Source organism: Aythya marila (assembly GCF_965140915.1).
Source record: "Aythya marila genome assembly, chromosome: 10".
Classification (NCBI taxonomy): Eukaryota; Metazoa; Chordata; class Aves; order Anseriformes; family Anatidae; genus Aythya; species Aythya marila.
Genome location: NC_139051.1, coordinates 6,241,829 through 6,259,120, shown reverse-complemented (window position 1 = coordinate 6,259,120; position 17,292 = coordinate 6,241,829). Strand labels below are relative to the sequence as shown.

General features: G+C 48.6%; 1 protein-coding gene across 1 annotated transcript in view; it reads right to left on the bottom strand.

The window, feature by feature from the left end:
• The window catches only part of LRIG1 (leucine rich repeats and immunoglobulin like domains 1), an 87,057-nt gene that overhangs the window by 4,980 nt on the left and 64,785 nt on the right, over nucleotides 1-17,292 (bottom strand). The window contains exons 9-18 of the mRNA XM_082768129.1: nucleotides 15,226-15,306; nucleotides 10,727-10,798; nucleotides 9,385-9,456; nucleotides 7,412-7,575; nucleotides 5,548-5,868; nucleotides 4,675-4,956; nucleotides 3,722-4,141; nucleotides 2,259-2,381; nucleotides 1,509-1,655; nucleotides 81-389 (exon numbers count right to left, since the gene is read on the bottom strand). Coding sequence (XP_082624255.1) covers nucleotides 81-389; nucleotides 1,509-1,655; nucleotides 2,259-2,381; nucleotides 3,722-4,141; nucleotides 4,675-4,956; nucleotides 5,548-5,868; nucleotides 7,412-7,575; nucleotides 9,385-9,456; nucleotides 10,727-10,798; nucleotides 15,226-15,306 — 1,991 coding nt within the window. The remainder of the gene's footprint in view (nucleotides 1-80; nucleotides 390-1,508; nucleotides 1,656-2,258; nucleotides 2,382-3,721; nucleotides 4,142-4,674; nucleotides 4,957-5,547; nucleotides 5,869-7,411; nucleotides 7,576-9,384; nucleotides 9,457-10,726; nucleotides 10,799-15,225; nucleotides 15,307-17,292) is intronic.

The following is a 17,292-nucleotide window of genomic DNA, read 5'->3' as shown; positions in this document are numbered from 1 at the left end:
AAAAAACACAGCTCTGATGTAACCCCAGTGATGCTGTGGAACAGCTGGGGAGAGGAAGACATCCCAGGGGGGCGACGTACCGTGTTTGTCTGCTAGCAGCGGGCTGGTTGTGCTCCCGGGCCCTATCCTGTCGTGGTTGCTGGGGTAGAGGGTCCCGTCCGTTTCCGTCCTCCTGCTGCTGGCGATCCCATTGCACTGCTGCGGGTGGAGAAGGCCGGTGCCTGCAGCCCTCTTCCTGCTCCGCTCCTTGCTGCTCAGTGCGTTGTGGTAGGTGTTATCCAGAGTCTTAAGGCCTTCGGAGTAGTACTCCGGCTCCCTGGGGTAAATGTGGACGTTCATGCTGTCCGTGCTGCCGCTGCAGTCCGCGCACACGACTGGCAGGCCGTAGCCTGTGCGGGAGGAAGGGAGAACAGCAACAAACGGGGGTCAACCAGCTGGAATGTGTCAGCACCGGAGCACACAAATTGCGGAAGGAAAAGGCAACTCTGTTTAGCTCATCTGTCCCTCAGCAGTGTGGGAATCTCTCACTAAATAATATGGACACATCTCGGGTTTTATACAGGGCTAGTAAATACTTGTGGTTTTCGGAACTCGGTAGCTGTCCTATCACAAAAAGTAGTTCCAATTAATGTGTTTATTTTGCAGCTTTTGTTTGGTTGGTTTAATTCCTAAGAGGTGATGACTTTTTTAAATAATTACGTGCTTATCTCTTTTGTAAACTTTCTAGTCAAGGCAGAATTAGAAAGTGAAACTTTTCTATAAGTGTTTTATAATACCAAGTTACCTTTCTTATTTTTGTGCTGCTGCTTTACAGGGATCACTGTCAAAACGTATTGTTATCTCAAGATGCTTTATTACTGCCAGTGGGAATAACAGATGAGCAGAATTCAAAGCAGCAAGATGAAAGGAGCTTCTAAGGTTTGAAAGTTAACTTTCTTAGTGCACTTGACAGCTTTCCATTATTCAACTTCACAGTTTCTCCTGGAGAGAAAATGTGTTTCACTGGCTGTTTTTCTGTGGATACTGCAATACAGGACAAGAACACAAAACTCATCCTAAAAATAGAACCAAGAAATTGGCAAAGAGAAGATAATCAGGTGGAATGCCCAAACCAACATTTAAATTTTTAAAAAAAATTTAAAAAAATGCTGAGCTTTGAAGTTGGCAGCCCCTTTAAAGGTCATGAAAAATTTTAACACCTTCAGTTTGAAAGTGCTTTCAGGACTAGCTCAAATCAAAATACCCATCAGCCAGCTGCAAGCCATGGCTATCACGAGCTTTAGTCTGCCTCTTTCTGATGGTTCCTCAAATTCAAACTATCCAAGTTTGATAGAGGATCAAAGCAAGCAGGAGAAAGTAAATTTAGTGTACTCGCACCTGAGAATCATTCTGGGCTTTTTTTTTTTTCTTCTGAAGGTAACAATTTCTTGTCTTAATGCTGTCTGACTTGGAGGGCTTTCTGATCTGTACAAACATGAAATACCTTTCCAGATTAATGGGTTTTGTACCTGTCTTATCTGGAACAAGCATTCCATCAGCCATGTCTTCAGTTTTCCAAGTGTCTTTATTATAGCCGATACATAGCTTTGGCTGTCTGCAGCCTACAGTGGGAGCTTCAACATCTGGACACCTTCCAGCATCAGTCTGACACATACCTGCAACAAATGAACCATCTGGCTTAGGATTACAACCATCTGCACTCAGCCGAATGGCTGTTAGCCTCATTTCTAACATAAAAACTCCAAAAGGGAGAAAAATAGCAATGGAGGTAATAGATAAGTTTAAGTTAACGTTTAACAGAATAAATGCTGCATAATCGTAGGAGAATCTTAGTGCAGAACACTTACCTTTTCCTCCCTAATGTACTGTGTTTAAATACTGTAACATCCCAGCATTAATTTCTAAGCCCGAAGGCAGGGACAGGCAATGCTAATGTGTTCTCTACTAGAGCTTAACCAGGGGTAGCTCTGGTGCCAAAGAACTAATCCAAAATTAGCAAAAAGGTACTCCTTAGGGCCTGACTGAGCAGTTTCTGAAGCAGTCTCCATGCATAAATGCAGCTATTACTGGGAGAGGGTGGCTTTGTAAAGCCAAAGACAGATCCTTGTTTTGCATAAGTGCAGTAGCTGGAGAATTACACGGTGAAGATCTTTCAGATAACTCGTAACAAGCACTAAGTACTTTGTACTGTGATTTTTCCCTCCTCATATCAAATTCAGATACAGCATTACAGAAGAAATAATTAAACTGGTTCTCACCATTGCTGTCTACATGCCCGTTAGGCTGTTGGTTATCTACTCTGACGACCACTTCCTGCCTGTCAGAAAGAGTCCCTTGTGAAGACAAGTAGCTCGGCACGTCTGGAGGCACAATAGTCTCATCTAGAGCAATGGGAGTAGAGAAATATGAATTCCTAGTAGGACGTAAAGGCTTCTGCTTTCACTGCATCTAAAAGCACATATGCAAGAGGAATTTGGGACCAAATTATTATTATTTAGGACCATGCTGTTTTCCCTAAGTGCAATGAATTAGAGTTGAGCTGCCAAAATACCCCATGCCCCTCAGAGTCCCTGCTCCTGCCTTTTCAAAGCCCGAAGCTGGGAGGTTTAGCGCTGCTAAGCCATTCTGGACGTTTGCATTTGGCATAGTCAGTACGAGGTAGGTTGCAGGGGAGCTGCCTCTTCAGAACATGCAAATCCTTATCCCCAGAAATTCAGAATGGGAGACTGAGGACTTGAATCAAATGAGGCAAAGTCATAAGCAACAGACTTCTGGGGAGCGGGCATTTTGATTCACTTAAGCAGGCCGTCTGAGCCCCCCCTTAGCTACCCTGGGCTTTCCCCACTTCTTATCAGGCGATTTCAGTCATACAAACACCAAAATGCCATACACCTCTGTCATACAAACACCAAATGAAACTCAAATACACCAGGACTGAATAAAAAGGAAGAGAAAATCCCACGTACTTACACATCACACCAGCCACATGGTACCCAATACCTCCTACCTAGCTCATGTCTCCAGAACACCGTGCCACGCTACATCTAAAGCTAGCAGTAACACAGCAAGGCTGCAAAGCCAAGAAGGGAATGGAAACCCTAAGCTGGTTCTGCCATACTTCTGTACAGAAGCTGTATAAAGTTGAGGGCAGGAGAGGTTTTCTTCACTGCACCGTTTACTTTTACTGCACCAAATTATCCCCTTTCAGGCTCAGCAGGAAGCAGTAAACACTGCTTCTTCTTTGCCCAGAAAGTGAGGGATGCCCCTCATCAGCAGGGTTACAACAGCTCTTACAGGCAACATGGAAAAGGGTTTTCCAGCTTCCAAGTCTATTCTTGCCATGTTTTGAATACAAAGCCTTTGAAAATACAGATTCCCAAGAAGACAGGTTCCCAGCATCGTGGGCACAATCCAGACTGTCTCGAGAGTTAGCGTTTATGGTCATGGAACATCAAAAGTAGCAAAGCAAGGGGAAAAAAAAAATACACTTCCAAGTAGAAAAGACCAATCTGGAGAGCCAGCCAAGGCAAGAAACACAGCTCTAAGCATGGTTCAGCAGCAAGCGAATGCTGGTTCCAGCTTTGGTAGCCACGAGAACCACAGAGATAAGCCAATTGCTTTTCCAATGTGATTGTGGCTACCCGACATGCCAGTCTGGCCTCAGTGGGAAGCATGACAAGACAAAAGATTAAGGAAAGCCTCAGCAGGAGAGGCGAGGTACCTGTGTTGGTGACGCTGTACTCTTCGCTCTTCTTCCTGGTTTGGTAGATGATGCAGACCCAGACCAGGGAGGTGAGCACGATGCTGCACACCACAGCGATGGTGATGATGCCCACCGTGGTGCGGTCCTTCCGACAGCCCAGGGACTGTAAGATGCTGACGTGGCTGTGCGCGCGCTCCGTCCCCAAGGTGTTGGACATTTCACAGGTGTATTTCCCTGCGTCTTCCAGGATAACGTTCCTGACGATGAGCAGCTGGTTGCCCGAGGTGAAGTGATGCCTTTCCGTCACCACCAGGGGCTGGTCGCCTTTCAGCCAGGTGATGCGCGGGGGTGGGCTCCCCGTGGCTTTGCACTGGAGAGCCACGGTCTCACCTACAGACACCACGTGGTCCTCCAGCGGGTGGATCAAAGACGGTGTCTCTGCAGGGAATAAATGCCAAAATTAATTATTGTGGTGGGACAATTTCTTTTAACAGTACTGAACACAACTGGTGTTTCTGCAGACAAATACACAGCAATGCGCTGTGTGGCCATGGCCCAGGAGCACACCACGACAGGTCACAACCAAATCACAACCAAAGCCTTCTCTTAACCAGCTGGCGTTGGTCTTCCCAGCAAAGAAACGCCCCAGGATCAGGGGCAATGGCTGACACATGAATAATCTGGTAGGGCCTGAGAGGAGGAGTGCAATTTCCTCTTGAAGTAATTTTCCCAGCCAGGAAATAGCGTGGTTAGAGGGGCTTCCCTGGCACAAGAGGAAATGTGACTCAAAGCTCCTTTTTTAATTAGTGGGTATTTTTCATTAGTTAACTACAGTGTAAAAGGATGAAATAAGATTAACACAGAGTAAGTACCGCCTCTGTCCCATTTCTGTGCCTGCAACTGCCAGAGAGCCTGGACTGCAATCCCTTCCCGTTCCCACTTGGTCCCTCAGGGGCACTAAGACATCTTACCCAGGACAGTCAGGGTGGCGTTGGCCAGCACAGACCCCGCGGGGTTCTGAGCTGTGCAGCTGTAGACGCCCATGTCTTCGATCTTCACATCGGTGATGAAGAAGACGTCATCGTCGGGCATGACGTGCATGCGGCGCTCCCGGGCGGCGGGGAAGTCGGTGCCCCCATCTTTCTGCCAGGCAATCTGCGGGGTGGGGTCTCCTTCAGCCGCACACTCCAGCCGCGCCGTCGTCCCTGTCCGGCTGGTGATGTCGTGGGGAGTTTTGATAAAGGAGGGCAGCACTGGGGGAAGAAAAACAAGAAAAGAGGTGAGCAGCTCCCTGGGGAATGCGCCGTCTTCCAAGCAGTTCAAACTGCTTTCCTTCCTAGGCAGGACATGGACGTGGGTGGACATCTCAGCTGCTGAGGGCTAACCCCACATTTCTACAGCACGTACCTGGCCGAGGTGCCCCCACACAGCATCGTTAGAGCTGGGATCAGAACTGCTTTTCTTCTGTAATTAACCTGAACCAAACCCCACTATCCCTCCTACAGAGAGCTTTCAATCACTATCATCGCTCTTCTTTCTATCCTTTTTCATTCCCATGGGCAAAGACTCTTTTGGAACAGCCACAGACAGGTGACTAACGCCACTGAGAGTGTGCAGAAGTGCCTGGCTGCATGGCAGCCGTCACAAGCCCAGCACGTGCACCTCACACAGCATTTCTCAGCACCCAGCGATGCAAGCAGCTGGTGTGAACCGGCTGGGAGCTTCTCACCAGCAGGAATGGGCCCTCAGGAGTAACTGAGGGTTACAGCCAGCCAAAAGCGGGCCCCAGAGAACTGAACCACCTCAGGGTGAGGGCGGGAACCAGAAAGCAGCTTTCTACTCACCATTAACAGTGAGCCGGGCCTTGCTGGAGTAGGTGGAGCCGAAGTGGTTGGTGATGATGCACTGGTAGCGGCCTTCGTGGGCGAAGGTGACGTGGCGGAGGTGCAGGATGGTGGTGTACTCCATCACCTCCCCGTCCTTCGCCCGCACGTGGGCAAAGTTCTCAATCTCGGCGTTGTGCAGCATCTCGTTGTCCTTCTTCCACGCAAACATCATGGGGGAGCTGCTGCTGCTGGCAGCCGAGCAAGTGAAGCGGATGTCCTTGCCGAGGACTGCCACCGTTGTCTCGGGCTGGATGATGATCTGAGGCTTGGGGAAATCATCTGAGGGACAAGAGCAAGCATGGTTAGTGCTGGGCTGCGAGGGCAGACTGGGACAGAGAGAGATGCAACAGAAAACGAGTGTGGAAGTGAAAGACATTACTGCACATCTGTCTGTACATCCACTGTTGTCTACACCAGAAAAACTGCTTGCTCTTGCACAGCTCCACCTTCGGGACAGCGCAGAGGTGCCGTGCACAGCTCCAGGACTCTGCTCCTCTGGTTTCTTCTGAGATCAGCGGAGTCAGGCAGTCGCTCAGAGGCCTGAAGCACCCCGGAAGGTGCCCAGCTCTCCTCACCACTGAGGCTGAACCTCAAAAAGGTCTGCGCTAGCACAAAGCAGGAGGAGAGAGCAGGGGGGCAGCTAAAGCACAGGGCTGCAAATGCCACCTCTGTGGATCAGGCTCGGGAGCCTGGTTTAGGATAACTGCAGCCTGCACTCAAAACAGAAGCAGCTGTATTCGCCTGTCACCCGTCCAGGGTGGAAAGCTTTGTACACTCTTGCTCTGCCCTGAAGACTGTTGGTTTTAGCAGGGTTCCAAGCAGATTCATTTATTAGATTTCTACAAATGGTGTAATTTAATATTTGACTAAGGTTTAATTAAGCAGCCAGGCCTCTGGAACCAGGAATACTAGTGTGCCTGGAGGCCTTGGAGAAGCAAAACTGTCTTCACTTTGTGATGTTGCTGTGGAGATGGAGCCTTCGTGATCGTGTCTTCCCCGCGAATGCAGCAAGCCTCCCGGTCTCGCTCTGACAGAGGCCATACATCAGCCCTAGCACTCAGACCTGAGGGACGTGGGACAGCAGCTGGAACAAAGCTTTCGCTCAGTTTTTAATGCAAGTCACGTGCTGAGCTGAGCTCAGTGGTGTGTGCAGAAGCTCAGTTCTCCATCCAGCAGCCATGTGCAGCCCCACCTAGGAGCCACGATGCTTGGCACCACTGAGCTGGGACTGGCTCCCAAAACCAGGTGTTTATGTAGGCGAACACCGTTTAGATGAAAAAACAGCAGCAGAAGCAAAAAGAAGATTATAACGCAACTGTTAGCGGTCGGTGGGTTATGTGTGACACCTTCCTGGACCAAGAAAAGGAGCTGTAATGGATGGATTCTGCTCTTTTTAAGCCTTCGTTCATGTTTCCAAGAGGGAGGAAAGATGAGCGAGGAACACAGGGCTACACAACAAGCTCAAAGCGCTGCCGCAGGAATAAAATGATAGCTGCAGTCTTGGTAATATCAACCCAAGAGGACTGTGCAGCTGTGCTGCCCCATTCAGAACTGGAACAAGCATTTGTCCCTTTTGATTTAATACTCAGGGAGCTCCGTACGGAATACACTACATGCAAGCAATGCGCTGTGTGGTTTTGGTGGGAAATAAATTGTAGCCAATGACAAATTTTTAAAATGCAGGCTTGGGCTTCCTTTGATCCCATTGAATAACAAAACAAAACAGAAACCCTCTCGTAATAACATGCTAGTAGTCAAAGAAAATGTTTCCCAAGTGAGTTCTGCCCTTCATACAACCTCAAAACACACAGGCAAGACTTACCACACACAAAACTTTCTGGCAGGACGGCAAAAATGCTCTTGCTCTTCAGTGACTCAGGATGGGCGCAGGTGGCCACCACGAAGGATTGCAGCTCCTTCTCCGCTAACCACGGGGGCAACCACTTCAGCTGGCAGTCGCAGAGGAAGCTGTCGCTGTTTATGTGGCTGCAGGGGAACAAAACCAACACGAGCCTGCTGTGACTCCTGCGTGGAGAGAAGGCTGCAAAGCTCCCGGCCCTTTCATGTTGGTCACATTCCTCCCATCCCCTCAGCAGGGGTGGAAGGAAAAAAAGGAGTGCAGGGCTGTCCTCAAGGCACTAATGAAGCAAAATACAGCACACATTTAAGCAGCGTTTCATCTCTGCATACAGCGCCCCAGTCCTGTGCCCCCTGGTGCCTTATAATTATTATCCACTTTCAGAGTGGTCCCCAGCAGCAGGCAGTGGCCAGTTGGGAAACAAACAGTACAAAACCATTTCTCAGCACCCCAACAGTAACTCAGCAGCTTCTGTTAAAAAAAAAATAAATGGGAAAAAGATGCAAATGAAGGGGAGCTTCATTTCTGAAGCTTCTTTTTAATTGTGGCTCAGCATAGCTCTGAGGGTAGTGGAGAGCTGCATGTTTACATCAACAGGGAATTCAGAGTGGTCTGGTTTGGTCCAAGATCCTAGGAAAAGCCAGGCTGATCCCTCACACCAAATGCACAGGGTGCCCCAGAGTCTTGCAGAGAAATTGCCCTACAGTGCTGCAGGTTGTGCATAGCAGAGAAGCAACAGCACAGCAGAATCCCAACTGCAGCACTGTGTGGTAGGAAGGTGTAAATCTCCTCCCGTTTTTATACCTGAAAACCTTTGGAAATCCTGAAGAAACTAGCCCTGAAAAGTGAAAAGGAAGAAATGGACTGGAGAGGGATGGAATGAGGGAGCACAGGGATTTGCTCTTTCAAACTTGTCTGCTTTGCTGGCCTAGACAGATGTGCTTCCCCTAAAATAGGTGATGGCATAAACACTGCTGGCGAGCTGGGAGAGGTCAGAGAGACCCTTAGTATTTAAGATTTTAATAAAACGTATTCTGCACTTGTATGTCATCTCTGAAAGCCACCTTTGCTAAGACATAAAGGCTCCTTCACAATATCTGGCATCCCACAAGCTCTTCTCTAATCAGATCAGATTTTCTCCTCAGTTTTGTTTCAACGATGCAATAGATGCAGTAGATAAAGTGGTCAAAGAGGCAGCGAGCGTGCAACGTTTGTCTTACTCCACAGTCACAGGTACTCACTGTCCTTGCTAGCATCACCTGATTCCCATTTTTGAAGTCAGGAAGAAGATCCTGAACCTGCCCGAGTACCAAAGAAGTGACTCCTTGTTCCACAGACTTTGCACTACTCCAGAGTGCAGCAAATGCACTGACGTGGATTAAATATTTATAGAGAAGAGGAGGAAAGGAAACCAGGCAAGACTGGAAACAGTGTCTGATAACAGCACGGAGCCCAGGCTGGAGCACAAGCAGCAGCTCTGATAACACATCCGTATTTTTACACCAGAAGGCTGGATGACAAGCGGATTCAGCTCAAATGGTGCTTATCACTGAAATGTCAGTGCTGTACGCGGACCCTAAACATAGGCACGGCAGAGGAGCAGATGGGCCACTGGGATTAAAGCTGTGACGGCGTGAGGAGGAGAGATGGCAACAGGACCAGGGCTGGACTTCCTGAGCGGAGATGAATAATTGCACAGATGCGAACCTGCTGGAGGAACCTGTCTCGATGATCTAATTTCACTCACTATTAAATGCAAGATGTTCCCATGACAGCTCCTCGTGTGTAAAAATACCCCGCCGAGGAGGACAGCGGGAGGAGGATATAAATGAGTGGTAATGTGAATAACACCCCCTTGCAAACAACGTGCTACTTCTCACGTCCAGGGCAAGAAAAATCCATGCCTCCTTAATGGTGTGCACAGCACAATTACTTACAGCTGCCGCAGGCTCTTCATCTTAGCAAAAGCGTCTGCTTGAATGGAGCGGATGGCGTTATCTCCAAGGTTCCTGCAGAACACAAACAGAGGTGGTTTGAGCAAAAGGGATGTGACAAAATCTCTCCGTATTTAAGCAAGGACTGGCAGCAGGAGGTGAGGTGGCGGCTCCTCGTTAGGACAGCACGCACTCACAGCTCACAGAAACAGCTTTCCACAAAGCGTTTTAATATTGAACAAGTATTGCTGAGCAATAGTAAGGAAGCAAAAACCTCAGGAATAAATCGCTACGTCAGTCCATAGCCCACCTGCTCACTACCCTTTCTCAGTCTCAGCTACCTCCATCACCCGGGGCTCAGAAATTCCTCAGCCCTCTCAATAACCAAAGATAGTCAGGAATGTTGAATCCCAGGCCAGACCTTCAGCAAACGTAAAGAAAGCCAATACTTGCACAAAACGGCATCTGAGAAGTTATTTGAAAGTGACTTTGAGAGGATATTAGAGTGCTTGAAAAACACTGCAATGTTTCCACAGGAAGGTATTCTTAAAAGCTTCCCTCGCAACTGTCGCTAATTAAAAAAAAATCCCTTGTCCTCTGAAGGAGGATAGTGTCAGATTTAGGGTGAAGTGCGGGACAGACAAATGCCAGCACTGCTTGCAGAAGAAATCTCAGCACGGTGTTAGTAAGGGACCCTTTATTGGGGGTGGTGCCCCCCAGTCACAGTCCTCACCCCTCAATATGCTCTCAGTGGCCACATCATTTCGTAGGATCAGTGGCCAATGAGACATCCAGAGCAGAATCTCACGTACTCTGACTTGCCTTAGTTCAGAAAGGAAGCTATTCATGAATCGCTGCTGGAGTCATCAGCCTTGGGACAGAAAAAATATTACACAGCAGCAGCCAAAATGCACTTCTTGCAAACCGCTCTTAGGCAGCGGAGCTGGACGGGGATGTTTGGTGCCTGTATCACAGGCGCTCCTTTGCCAGCCTCCAGATTTAGGAGGAAGTCTGGGCAGGGGAAGAGGAGGGAGCCCTACATCTGAAAGCGCCAATTTTCATCGCTAACTGCCTGCAAAGAAGCAATGTGCAAGGCGATATTTATCCAAGAACAAATCAAAAAATTAAGAGCATGCAGATTTGCCATATGTTCTATAACTTTGTTCCTGGCACAAAAAAAGGCCAAAGTTGAGGCGGACTTATAATGAGAAGGAAGCAGGTGGCCCCCACAAATGGACTGGCTTCTCAGTTTACAAAGACGCTATTAAATTGCTAGCAGATCTCTCAAGCAGCTACTTTTGGCAGCCCCCCCTTCCCCAAATCCAAGGCATGGTGGGTTACTCACAGGTGCTCCAGGGCCTCCAACCCTGAGAACGCTTTCTTGGCCACCGACTTGATCTTGTTTCCAAACAGAGTTCTGCAGTTTCCAAACATCCAGTGCCAGATAAACAGAAAGCAAACGGGGAGAGGGAGGCAGAAAAAGAAGGAACACAATTAGTGGGGCTTTATCTGATGGACGTGCTCGGTGCAAGTCCCAGGAAATCTGAACTGCGTGCAGATTAAGAGGGCTGCAGTGCACTCGCTTTCCCGCTCCTGAAATTAAATCCTTTTATCTGTATTCGAATTTAATAGTGATGACAGCACAAAAGGGAATGTGCCGTATCACGGAAAGAGGCAGCTTTGCTCCCGTGCTTGGAAACCAGCTCGCAGAGTAACACAAGGTCCCTCCAGTCTTTGAAGGCTGGCTGCGGACAGGATTAATGCAATGCCAGTGTAACAGGATTTGGGACTCTCCCTGCACCACTTTTCATTTCTGACTTCTTCCCAGGCAGTAAAGAGCAGCGATCTGTTCGCTGCAGCTCGGCCTGATCGGGTATCCGCATCCAGGGGCTGCCTCTGGGCTGCGTGCTCACAGCACCTCGCCCACGGGAGCGCCGACTTCCTTCCTTGGCCTCTTACAAACACAACATTTTACACAATAAATAAGAGCAGCGTGATGAGTTTGAGGGCCAAAGGGAAGAAGAGAAAAGGCAATAATGCACAGACAGCCCTGAGCTGAGGAGCAAGCCTGCCTCCATCTGTGGCCGTGGAGCCTTCCTCCCCACCGGCAGAGGCAGCTGCAGGCAGCCCAGCCCAGCCCAGCCCAGCTGCTGCTGGCAGAGGTACAGGGCTCTGTAAATATTGACCGGTGCTGACTGCTCAGGGGCAGGGTTCATGCAAAATGGATGAGCCCCTCAACTGTTTAAAAAAAAACAACATCCACCGATGTCGTTAATTAGGAAATTCTTTCCTTCCCCCAGCTCTCTCTGTGTGAGGTTTGTCTTCCAGGTGCATCTTTTACATCTTTTATCCCCCCCAACTTGCTCCAGCACAAGTCACTGCTGACAGCTCTGGTTAAAGGACTGCCACGTCAGGTGCTCTGCTGGGTTGGGTTTTCCTGCAAGATTCTTCCCTCAGACACAGGCTGCCACCTACGTGCTAATGAGGCTCCAGAACTGTGCTCACTGCACTGCTCGCTACCAGCTGTGGAAAGGAGGCTGGGGTATGAGATGAAACGTGTGGCCATTATCTGAGCTCATCCATTTGCAGGAGCTTCTTAGGGCTCTCCACAAAGCACCATCCGAGTGGCAGGACAAGCTGGTGGCTTGCCACTGCCACCCAGAACGAACAGCTTCTGTGCCACACCGAGCAGAAGGAAAAATGGGGCTCAGCAAGGCTCCCGAGAGCTGTAACCTGCTCTAGGAGCAGTCTTGTTCTAAATACCTGGAGAGCTGTCCTGAGCATCCTCTTACAGCTCCAAAACCAGCGTATCAGAGCTTCTCCTTACTGCATTTTACACTACATCAGTGTATAAAGCAACAGCTGTATACAAGCTACATACACAAGCTTTATACAACACCCCAAGCAGCAAGGGCTGTCTGCAGGCACGTGTACCATCAGCTGGTAAAAGGTACCTTGTCTTAATGCAGGCTCTGAGAAGCCCATTAGAACGGTTAATACGGTAACTCACTCACTGTATGCACACAGGCCACATGGCAGCAGCCAGACAAACTCATTTATGAACCATAACCCTGAACGAGCGCTGTGCTGGGTTTGGATTTGATAACTGGAGATTTCTGCGTGTGGTTTACAGCAGATCTTGAACTCTGAAAATCTGAGATACTGATTCTGTCAATTTACCCATCCGGGCAGAGGCAAGCAGGGACCCTGGGGGGTGAATACACCCACCTCTGCGCTGCTTGTGATGGTGCATGCGGTTTTATGGTTACATCCATAGGAAATACTCAACACACTGGGAATGAAGCCGTGCTCCAGCCAACTCATGAAAGCCACGATGCCTTTCAGTCCTCAGACAGCCCCTTCTCTGACTCGGGGGCATGCTCTGAACCCAGCAGCCCCCTTCAGAGGGAGGCGCACACGGAGCCACGCAGCTCCGCACCCAGCGCCTCTGCAGCCCAACCGCGCTCCGCAGTGCTGGGCACAAGCGAGCTCTCCCGGTGACTGCACGAGTGTAACCGCACGCCCGGCACGCAGTTCATTAGGAAGCAGCATTTTCTTCCCCCAGCCAGTTCTGCACCTGCAGGAAGACCTCGGTCACTGAGTGAGCCGTCAAGAAAGCGGGTGCGTTGGGCAGCTTGAATAATTAGGGAGCGCGGCGCTCCCCGGCGAGCCCACCGATGCTTTTTACGCTTCGGTGCTTCTTTGACTCTCCCTTTCTTGCAGAAATGTTTTAATTTAGGCCTGTGCTCTCCAGCCTGGAGAGCTTCATATATAATTCAGAGAAGGCTAAAGTGGCTGCCCTCCCCACCTCTCAGTTTAACACCTTCATTTCAGCGAACAGCCCTCTCCTGGCTAAATCCTTTCAAAGGCTAATCTGTGCCAGATCAAAGGGGAGCAGCTTTTAAGGCAATCTCCACAGAGCTGAGGTGATTATTAATTCATTGGAAGGTCTCCTCTGAAGTGCCCATTTATTTTTTGTATGCTAATGCATTTAAAGCCTATTGACAGTTTAAACACAGGCTTTAAATCAGGCAGTGAAACCTCTGTAGAGGCTGATATTTTACTTTATTTAAGAAAAAAAAAAATCCCTGCAAGAATAACACTCATTTCAGTCTTAGAAGAAATTACATGCTTGGGATTTAAGTGCTGATGAGCTGGAGCAGAGCTGTGCAGATCCCTCTAAGAGTGAACACCCCCAAGTCTCCAGAATGCTCCGGAATGCACTAATCTCATATTCTGAGGGGTTTCCAGCCCTACAGTGACCATGAATGACTCCAGCGACTTCTCTGCTCCTCTCTCCATCCTATGGCAAGAAAACCGGCCACCTTCTGAAGCTGCTGCTGTGCTGGCTGCTGTCAGACAGGCCACAGCTCACAGGGATCGAGAGCTGCCCTGCCCCGAGCCCCACGCACCCACCCCGCACAGCCCTGCGGGCTCCTTCCCTCCTCCCGCACCTCCTGGCCTCTGCCTGACCCCCCACTCATTCCTCCTGCTTGCTCTCCCTTGTCGAAGCAGCACAACTTTCAGATTCAGTCCTTCAGCCTGCAATTCCCTCTGGACAAGGCCTCTGCTCCCACTGCCCCTCCGGCCATTCTTACTGGTTTCATCAGAAGCACCAAAACTTCGGCAGCGTCAGCCAAGCCACCTCCCCCCCCACCACATCTGCCGCCTCTGCCTTTTTTCTGGCAGCTCGTGGGAATATCTCCTGACTCCACACGCAGTGATTCCTGCTGCCCGCTCTCCCTCCCACACATCTCTCACCTCTCTGCCTGCCTCCCCCTGTCCTCGGCTCCTTCCCCACCTTTTGCCTCGCTTTACTTGTAGCTACAGCTTGGTTCCCCTCTCCTTGGATCCAGTGACTCCCCTCAGCAACGATCCAATGCCATCTACGTCTGTGCCTTCCATTTTTCCTCCTCCATCTCAGCGTCACATCCCCACCAGCCCTGCCACGGCTCTTCCCACTCCCCCAGGAGGCTGTAATGAGAACAGGACAATATACCGCCCGCCAGGATTCATTCTAGCCATCTGCTCTCCATCGAGGTACTTTTACTGCACCTCTAGCTGTGCCATCGCAGCATCAGAGACAGCGTGATGGGGGGGTGCTGAGAACTTAAACAAAGGCAAGAGGTAATGATTAGAAGGGCTCTTGATTTGTCACAAGCCATCAGAGACTTCCCTGACAGCGCTGATTTATATAACCGATTTCAAATGGAACACGAACAAGTACAGAGCAATGTGAAAATACTTGCGAGGGCCAAGCAAGCAATAAACATTTGCAAGGCGCATGCTTGCCTTAGGTTTCTTTTTATCTCTTTAAGAGTCTATGCCCCATGGTGCCTTTTATTGTCACTGCACATGGAAGCAAGCCCAAAAGATCATTCTCAGACAGAGTATCCCACAGAAACGAATCCTGCTTCAACCCTCTGTTGTAACAGGAAATGGTAGGATTTTTCTCTTCTGTTTATTGTTACTCGCTGCATCAATCACTGCTTCGCTGAAGATTGCAAGGGGTCTTTTGTTGCTATCTGCTTTTGGAAGCAAAGACCAGTTGTGCTCAATCTCGTATCTGAAAGGAACTGAAGTTACTCTCCCTGGTGTTTCCTCACTGCAGCATCCAACACCGTAAGCGATGGTCACTGCCTAGGATCGCCTCCTGCCTGCTTAGAAACACGAGTGCTTGATAACCCCATCTGTGCTCCTGCAGGGAGCCTGCAAAACCACCACGTCTCAGATTTTCTGTTGATTTCTAACTTGTTCCAAGGGAAGGAAGACTGCAGAGGGGAAAGACCCGACCCACACAGGCACACAACTGTTTTGCACGACTTCAGAACCAGGGATACTCACAGCTTGCTCAGGTTTTCTAGGCCTGTGAAGGCTCCGTTGGTATCTTCTATCGTGCCTGAGATGTCGTTGTGGTCCAGTTCCCTGGGGAGAGGACAAGAGAAAGCTCATAATCAGTGTCTAAATCCCAGGGTCATCATTCAAAACAAACAGAAACTTTGAGAATGGCAAAGAGCGAGCTTCCCATTTCCTCGTGACACTTAGCAGAAAAAGCTGAGTCCCACAGCAAAAACATCCGAACTGCTTTTCCTGCACTGCCCCATGTTGAGTTGATGTATTCTAAAACTTTTTTTCTAGCTGAAACCCTCTGTTTCTGAGGCAACAGTAGCTGATAGCTACTGCTTAAAACATGTAGGTTTTAGACCTTCTCTGTATTTCTAAACAGGAGGAAAAAGAGCTCGAAGTCCCCAAAGTAAACTGAAAGAACTGAAGGGAACTGGTAGGTAAGATGAGGTGAGGAGGGACCTACATCAGCATCTAAGTCTCTGATGGTGAAGTTTCACTGCACACAGATGGTGCCCACTGAAGGCAAATGATTTCTTCATTTTCTCACTCAATTCAAATTCCACCAGGATAGAGGCCACATTAAACCTGAACAACAAAGGTTTAACAGCTGTCCCTAAATGCTACCATCATAAATTGATAAATTTGGCTATTCCTGTCTACAGTTATTTGTCTACAGCCATATCTTAGGAAGATGACTTGGTTTATTTTCTATGAAACTGCATTTTTTTTCTGGCAATGAACTTGAAAGCTCAACAAAGGAAAACCCTACCACTATTGCACAAGCCTAACTCTGTATAACTGTTAAAAAAAAAAAAAAGAGCAAGAATTCCTTTTTCAGAGTTCGCTTCTTTTGGCTTTCAAATCCACCATCAATTATGAAAGTCAAAGGGGTCTGAAGAAAAACAAGCACACAGAACAAACAAAAAGATCCACAAAAGCTGTTTAAACAGTCTGTTTAAAAATCCTTCCCCCCTGCGCTTTGGTTCCAGCTAGAAATGAGTACCCAGCAACACAGACAGAAATTTATCATTTCTAATGGTAAGTAAAAAGAAAGGAAAAAATAAATAGGCTTTGTTGGTTTTGTTACATCATTCAGATTTAAAACCTAGCAAAAACCAACAACAAAGCAAAATCATCCAGATAACCCCCTGAACCCTCAGGTACTCTTTTCGCACCTTTTGAAGATTATTATCAGAACAATCCCAGTTTAAACATACCAAAACAAAAAAAAATCTAAAACAAAGCCCCCTGTATTTCTTAAAATGCCAGGCACAGGGATCACAGTACAACTTCTGGGCTATGATGCACACAATAAGACACATGAAGAGAACAATAATAATCCTGAACTACCCCTGCAGTTTCAGTATTCACGTGCCTTTCCTCAGTGGGGATGGGGCTGAGCTTTTTGCCCTCAGTACCTAAGCTGGCTGCGGTCTTTCTCAGCCTTGCTGTGTGAACTGAAGATGTGAAAGGCGATGGCCAAAAGCCACAAATCCTCTTTCTCAGCTGCCTTCAGCATGCGACCTGACTGCCGTGGCCCTGGGGAACACTCGCCTTAGCCAGCATTATTACGGATGTCAGGGTGATCTGTGGGTACGTCTATGCCAAGAGGATGGAGAAAAACCCAACGCCCCAGTGGGGTCTGGGCACAAAGAATGCTGTGGTGGCAGAAGAGACAATGCCAGGAGAGCTGGTTTGATGTGCTGACAGTTACCGTGCTATCTAAGAGGGGTGAGAGCAAATATATCCTCCCAGAGCTAAGTTTCTACCCTTCCCCTATGGTTGCCAAGCCCATGCCAGTTGTTCTGTTTGTCTGTTTTTTAAGGAAAAAATCCCTTCTCAGACATTTGTCCTGCTCAGTTCCACCACTGGCTACTGGTCTTTGGACCAGCGAAGCCTTTCCCATGGCAAAGGCAGACAAGTGGGAACAGCCCGCAGGAACCCTCTGACATGCACTTTTATTAATTGACTGCCACACATTGTGTTTTCTTGAAAAAGGAAAAGAAAACGGTATTGCTTGTTCATCCAGAGGCAGCTCAAAGGTTTAGTGTTAGAAAGGAGGAA